Raw genomic sequence first — 6371 nt, 5'->3', positions numbered from 1 at the left:
TTATCTAATAATATTGTTTATTAAAAAAACAGACGCGTACAAAATTTCGTCAGTTAATATGTACACTTCAGTCAGGCAAGATTAATTATAATAATATAATTAATAATAATTCTACAGAAAAATATACACCGCATTTATATTATTATAAACATTATTCATACGTTAAGCAACGAATATAAGTGAGAATACGATCGCAGTTATACAACAAACCGAGTACAAGCCGATCACCAGCCGTGCGGTTTGTAATGAGCGTGAATAGCAACCGGTACCGGATACGGTTTTGGCACGTGCACCGGCACGGCTACATGCACCGGATACGGTCTGTCCACATGCACGATCTTCTCGAGAGTGACGGCATATGGCTTGGGCACCGGCACGGGCACGTGGATCGGCCGATCCACCGGGATGTGGATTGGTTTCTCGACCGGCACCGGGACCGGCCGGTCCACCGGAACGATCTTCTCGATGGTGACGGGATACGGCTTGGGCACCGGCACCGCCACCGGTACAGCGCGATCAATGTGGATCGGCACGGGCACAGGAAACGCTATGTGCTTGGTGACCGGCACCGCCACCGGCACCGCGACTGGTTGCGGCACCGGATGCGGAACATGGAAGGGCACTGCTGGAAGATAACACGATGTTATCGAATCTATATATATAAACAAATTATAATTGCGATAATTACTGAACAATGATCTAGTAATAAGCAGAGTTCAAATAAAGAAGCCCATAGTTTCACTTTCCGTCGATAAAATTGTAAAGAGAAGACAATTTGTAGCTATCGATCTTAAAAAAGCACATCACTAATCTATATTTTATTTCAAACACTTTTAAACTTTTTAATTAAATTATTTAAGTATTTAATTTTTTCAAGTTACATTATTGTTATTTCTAATTTCTTTATTATTACGTAATTAATTATTATATTAAAATAGTCTAATTAAATTTAAGATTAATAATATGTATTAAATTTACGAACCGCCTGGATGTCCAACGGCGAAAGGAGGCGACGGTTCCGGTATGTGTCCCGGTACCGGATGTGCAGCGTCTGGCGCTGGGATCTCGTAAACTGGAGGTGGTGGTATCGGCGGGCCGTACGCGTGTTCCTGATGTTCTTGCAAATCATATGTCAAGCCGTCTAGACCTCTTTTATCATGTTTCTTTATGAAAGCGCTGTTTCGTTGCTCAAAATTATTCTCAACGGTAATCGCTATACTGCTAGCTAACACCAGCAACATTACCTGTGAAGATATAACGAAGAGATATCAGATAATCTATGTTTTTGCAAAATTCTCAGACAACTTATTTTAATTAAATTTATCACGCGAAAGACATTAAACGTGAATCGCGCGCGTATCAAAGTCGTATCGTACGAAGAGTTGTTATATTTATTTTTAAAATGGTCAATAAAATCAATGAAGATTAATATGATGTTATGCGATAAAAGTAGCTGCTTATATTTCTGTAACGAAAATTTAATAGAATCAGTAATATTCAAAAGAATTCCGATTATTTTAGTTTGTTTTAGTATTTTACAAACGCGTGATGTTATAAGTGCACTATCGTCCATGGCAATACACAAATGATACACAAGTCACTGAATAAACGTGTCACCATTTCTCGTTACAGTGTCGCTATCAGATACGATCGATAATGAGTAAATGCAAAGATTCGCACTGATACCAGAAGGAGTTTCATGACTTGGCTGAGTTGCTGATCGCGATGCCGACGAAAAACTGAGTTCGCTTCGGAACGAGTGACCCTCATAAGTATTTATAGGGCATCACTCAACGCATCACCCAACCGACCGAAGAAGAAGAGGAGCGATTCTATGGGCCGATACACTTTCACTGCTGCCCGAACCTGGGTGGCAGCCAAATAGCGATCGGCGCCGCTTTTCTTTCCCACAAAGTCAGATGACAGCGACGAGGAAGACGAATCGCAAAACGAATCCTACAGAGCGTACATTAACGATGCAGGAATCATGCTAAAGATTTGCGATCGCCGTTCGGCCTTCTAGATCGATAGATAGCCGCGATCGCTTCCGATACGTGAGTGTTCAATTTAATATCGCGCGGAACGCTACCGGAATCGATGGTGTTCATTGACAATGCTAATATTATGAAGTTACGAGATGACTCTCTCTCTCTCTCTCTCTCTTTCTGTTATTAAATAGTATTGAATAAATCTTGATACATTTCTTAACACGCTAGTTTATAAGTATAAATAGTCTAACGAGTATTTGTAAAGCGGAAGTAGATAAATTACACGATTATTGTATGTTCGAAGGATGCGATTGAGTGTCAAAAAAATATGCCGGGAGAGAAATTTGATATCAAAATAATGGCAAATAATTAACAATACATATGGAATCATGTGTGCGACGACGAATGCAAATACGGCGGAGATCATGCAGCTCCCTTCAGTACTCTCCCTTTATTTGGTCAACGAGACCGAGACGGGTACGTTTTCCGCCATGCTTCCGCGTTACCCGAGGACTTTCATAACTTTCATTTTCTAACACTTCTCGTCGTTCCTAATGCCGACCGCGCGCTATCCGCCATTCATTATTCATCGGCGAGTCCAAGCCAGCGAACGCGTAACAGCAAGCATACACACCTAGTTGGCCAAGGTTTGCCAGCCACGTATCGCGAATTAGCGAAATGCACACGTACGCCGGGTGCAGTGTAACAAAGAAACGGCCGGTGAACATATAATTTGTCGAGGAAGTAAAGCTGTTTACCCAAGAAACGGAAAACGTTCATTAAAATGACCTTTGATCCTTTTTATACATTTACACTACAGTTCTTCTGCTTTTTAGCTTTGCAAATCGATGCCTTAAATCCAAAGCCTTGTACCTCGAATTTTTGACCAATTTCACCTTTTCTGTTATTATGATAGTATTTTTATCTTTTTATGTAGCAATTTTTTTTTAAATAATCCCAAAAACTTACTTATTAACAACTTCAAATCATTTTAAATTCAAAGTTTAATAAATTAATCAGAATATGTTATAACAAACAATTTTTAATGTCTCCTGTAAATTTAGATTTAAGATATATATATTAGCACTTTTATGTCTGTTACATTTAAATGCCCAAAGCACAGATCTTTCTAGTTTCTCGGAGACACTTAAACTAGTTTTATTCCCTATTAATTGTTCTTCTTAATCTTTATTCTAAATAGAGCTATATAAAAAAAGAACAGCACATTTAGACTTACGCAGTCAATGTCGAATGTCAATGCAAACGAAAATTATTTAAATATTTACAAATTATATCACGCTCAATTCTTCACGCAAGTGTAGCATTGAACAGCGCACGGAATTCTTGGGCGTTCTTTTCTTTTCACCGTACGTGTGCGGAAGTGCAGTTCAGGCATAATTAAATAGGTATAGGGATGTAGGTAAGTGGTACAAACGCTACGAATGTAATTACAACATCAGAGCTCGCAATCTAATGCGAAACCAGTGTCATTCTTGGCGAAAGACACACACGCATATATTAACGTTAATTAATTTAATATCAGCTTGATACTCCATATTCGTATTAAAGGCACGAATTTAATATCACACATCAATTGTTTAATTATTCTGCGTGTATTCAATATTGATTTAATATTAATTATAATATTTATTGCACCATAATGTAGTACGTATGTTGCTCTTTTTTAGTTTACGAGCTATTAGGCTTAATGCGTTATCGTGAAATGTCGCCGCGAACTGGATTGTTCGCAGGCAACTTTCATCGCCAGAAACACGGCGTACCGATGGACAAAGGTGAGTTCCTTGATCATAAACGGGAAGCCGACCTGTTCCTCGATCTAGATCCGTCCAGCCGTCAATGGTCCGATCTGCAAATATAAAAGGCTGTCGTTGTGACGACCTTATGAACAGTTTATCCGCAACGAGAGAGCAATGTCGAAGATTCTCGTAAGTTGTAACGCGGATACACAAGCTGATTCGTTCGCTGTCTCGACACTGTTCGAAATAAAGTGGATTCCTTCATTATATCTGTAATTATTTCAGCTGTTCCTGCCAATACTGTGCACCTGCGCGTTCGCGTCGGTGCCAAAAATTGAGAAGCCGCAGAAACGAGGCATTGCAAACGATGGATGGATCGGCATACCGGGACCAGGATACGGACATGGACATCCGTGGTCGATCGACAGTATCGCCTTGAAAGGATTCAAACTACCTGCAGTCAATCTGCATGCGGGGTAAAAATATGTAATTAATGTAAAAATGATAAGTTTGTAATTTTGAATAGAATTAAAGTAAATTTATCATTGTATTCTGTGCCTTCAGCACTAAGTTTTAACGTTTTTGAGATAATTTTAATTGAATATTATTATCAGCTAAATAAATATCACTTGTATATTCTAGTCGATATCTATTTTCTTCTTTTACTAATCTTTATTGCGTATTCTGATTCTTCATTGTTTAATATTTCTTTAAAAGTGTGATGACGAGAGTGATTGATTGTTAAGCTTTATATTTGCTAACGTTTTCTGCAGATTGCATTTGGCAGATGCGCTTCCAGCTTACGGCAGAGGTGGCATCGCCCTGACACCCGGAATTCTGAAAAGCTCTCTACCAGTATACATAACGAAACACGTGGTTCTGGAGAAGACGGTGCCAGTTCCAGAGCCGGTGATCATCGAGAAACCGTATCACGTGCCGGTGCCAATTGAAAAAATCATTCACAAACCGATCCCCGTTCCGGTACCGGTGCCTCAGGTAATATATTGTCTATTATTTGACTTTCATTTGTACGCAAAATCGTTTTAATAACAATCATTTTATATTGGGAGAAGTTTTACAAAGATTCATTACATTTGTTACCATTTTTTTTTGTATTTAACATCAACGATACTAATAATTAAATTTCAAATTATTACAATAACAAGTAAAACCACTTTAAATCTCTTGAAAGAATATCATCTTACGATTTAATTAAAGCATCTCAAAAACTATAAATCTATTTGTTTTAAATTTAATTCTATTTTACAGAAAATTTTAAAGCTCAAGTATATTATATTTTTAATTAATTTAACTATCTCCTTGCAAAAATGAAAAAGGATTGTCATAAACTTCGCGATTCTTGCGCGAAATCTCGCTGAATTAATGTTAAATTAATATTTAAATTAAATAATTTATAATATATATTAAGAAATTCTTAAAAGATACTAACTAGAAGTGATTCAATTTTAATTAAATCAGATTTTTCGTTAAAATTACAATTGAAAGCTGTTTCTGCACGCCACCACTCACAAATTTTACATTAATCGATCGCATTTTTTACCCGCAGGCGGTGCCGTATCCCGTGGAACGTCCAGTGCCGATTCCCGTTAAGCAGCCGATTCCTGTACCAGTGCATCAACCGTATCCGGTCGCGGTGAAGCACCCGGTACCGGTGCCCGTGCCGGTCCCGGTGCCAGTTCCGGTGCATTCGCCACCCGTGCCGGTCCCGGTGCCAGTTCCGGTGCATTCGCCATCCTTGCCGCTCCCGCTTTCAATTCCGTTGCACTCGCCACATCCATCGATTCCGCTGATCTCCGGCGGTCTAGCTGGTGCCATCTATCCTCAGAGTTATGCACCCGACCATCTTCACCATCTGCACCCATCCGTCGCCGTGCCTTTGGGCCACGGCGTTCCTCCACTCGCCCATAGCTTGGGCCACGGGCTCGGTCATTTATTGGCGCACGGTTACAGTCACGATTACGACTATGCTCATGACGCCCATATCGACCATCTCGCCCACGAACATGATCACAAAAAGAGGAAGACTGACAAGAATTAACGGGAGAGTTCACGGAGGATGCACATAGAAATCCTCTTGATGCCTGTTTAAGAGAAATTTTAGCGAAGTAAGATTTCTAACTCACTTATTTCAAGAATTTAAAAATTCTTTATGATTTTTGTTTAAGAATTCTATGCTGTATATAATAATGTAGAATGTTGCTTCCGAATATCCCAGACAACGCAAATCTTTTGATGACGTTGTATACATAGTAGTTATAAAAAAAAGATATCTTTGTATATTGAAAGAAATGTGTAACTTTTATACACCAAAATCACGAAAATGTATCTTGTAGTCTACAAATTATGTGTATAGTCCACTAATCATAAATATAATTCATAAATATGGTGCAACTAATGAATAGTAAAAAGAACACACAATACACGGAGTAAAAAAAATGTATACTATTTTTCTTTCCTTCCGCTTCGTATTTAAGATGTTTTATCTAAAACATAAACAAAAAGTTTATTCAAACAAGATGTATAATTAAGAGGAAGAAAACGATTAATAAGCTCTTCTTATATCAATTTGCGATGTAATTATTTTGATTATTGTCAGTAATTATTA

The 6371-nt window shown here is 38.4% G+C and overlaps 2 protein-coding genes across 6 annotated transcripts; one reads left to right on the top strand and one right to left on the bottom strand.

The window, feature by feature from the left end:
* LOC105673980 (zinc finger protein 512B) lies at positions 1-2153 on the bottom strand. 5 transcript variants are annotated; one of them, XM_067350496.1, is made up of 3 exons: positions 1681-2153; positions 983-1244; positions 1-652 (listed from the first exon to the last, which is right to left on the bottom strand). In XM_067350496.1, exons 1-3 carry the CDS (start codon positions 1768-1770, stop codon positions 225-227), a joined length of 780 nt encoding a protein of 259 aa, XP_067206597.1. In that variant the 5' UTR covers positions 1771-2153; the 3' UTR covers positions 1-224. The 5 variants fall into 5 exon arrangements, with proteins under 5 accessions (XP_067206597.1, XP_012225423.2, XP_067206599.1 ...); XM_012370000.2 differs by having other exon boundaries at positions 1-625; XM_067350498.1 differs by having other exon boundaries at positions 1687-2149.
* Positions 2154-2939: 786 nt separating this feature from the next.
* LOC105673979 (zinc finger protein 512B) lies at positions 2940-6277 on the top strand. Its single transcript, XM_012369999.2, has 5 exons — positions 2940-3408; positions 3677-3934; positions 4031-4221; positions 4519-4741; positions 5313-6277. The coding sequence occupies exons 2-5, from the start codon at positions 3920-3922 to the stop codon at positions 5802-5804; spliced, it is 921 nt and encodes a 306-aa protein (XP_012225422.2). The 5' UTR covers positions 2940-3408; positions 3677-3919; the 3' UTR covers positions 5805-6277.
* Positions 6278-6371: the final 94 nt, after the last annotated feature.

This window comes from Linepithema humile, chromosome 2 (genome assembly GCF_040581485.1).
Source record: "Linepithema humile isolate Giens D197 chromosome 2, Lhum_UNIL_v1.0, whole genome shotgun sequence".
Lineage (NCBI taxonomy): Eukaryota > Metazoa > Arthropoda > Insecta > Hymenoptera > Formicidae > Linepithema > Linepithema humile.
The sequence above is the reverse complement of the archived record's forward strand: the minus strand, read 5'-3'. Positions and strand labels throughout refer to the sequence as shown.

Bases quoted from the DNA above. Each gene is read 5' to 3' on its own strand.
- LOC105673980 (XM_067350496.1), bottom strand. From the start codon at position 1,770: ATGAGGGTCACTCGTTCCGAAGCGAACTCAGTTTTTCGTCGGCATCGC. The intron at 1,245-1,680 runs GTGCGAATCTTT...ATATCTTCACAG, and splicing joins TGAAACTCCTTCTGGTATCA to GTAATGTTGCTGGTGTTAGC. The intron at 653-982 runs GTTCGTAAATTT...TTATATATATAG, and splicing joins CGCCGTTGGACATCCAGGCG to ATTCGATAACATCGTGTTAT.
- LOC105673979 (XM_012369999.2), top strand. The intron at 4,222-4,518 runs GTAAAAATATGT...CGTTTTCTGCAG, and splicing joins GCAGTCAATCTGCATGCGGG to ATTGCATTTGGCAGATGCGC. The intron at 4,742-5,312 runs GTAATATATTGT...TTTTACCCGCAG, and splicing joins TTCCGGTACCGGTGCCTCAG to GCGGTGCCGTATCCCGTGGA.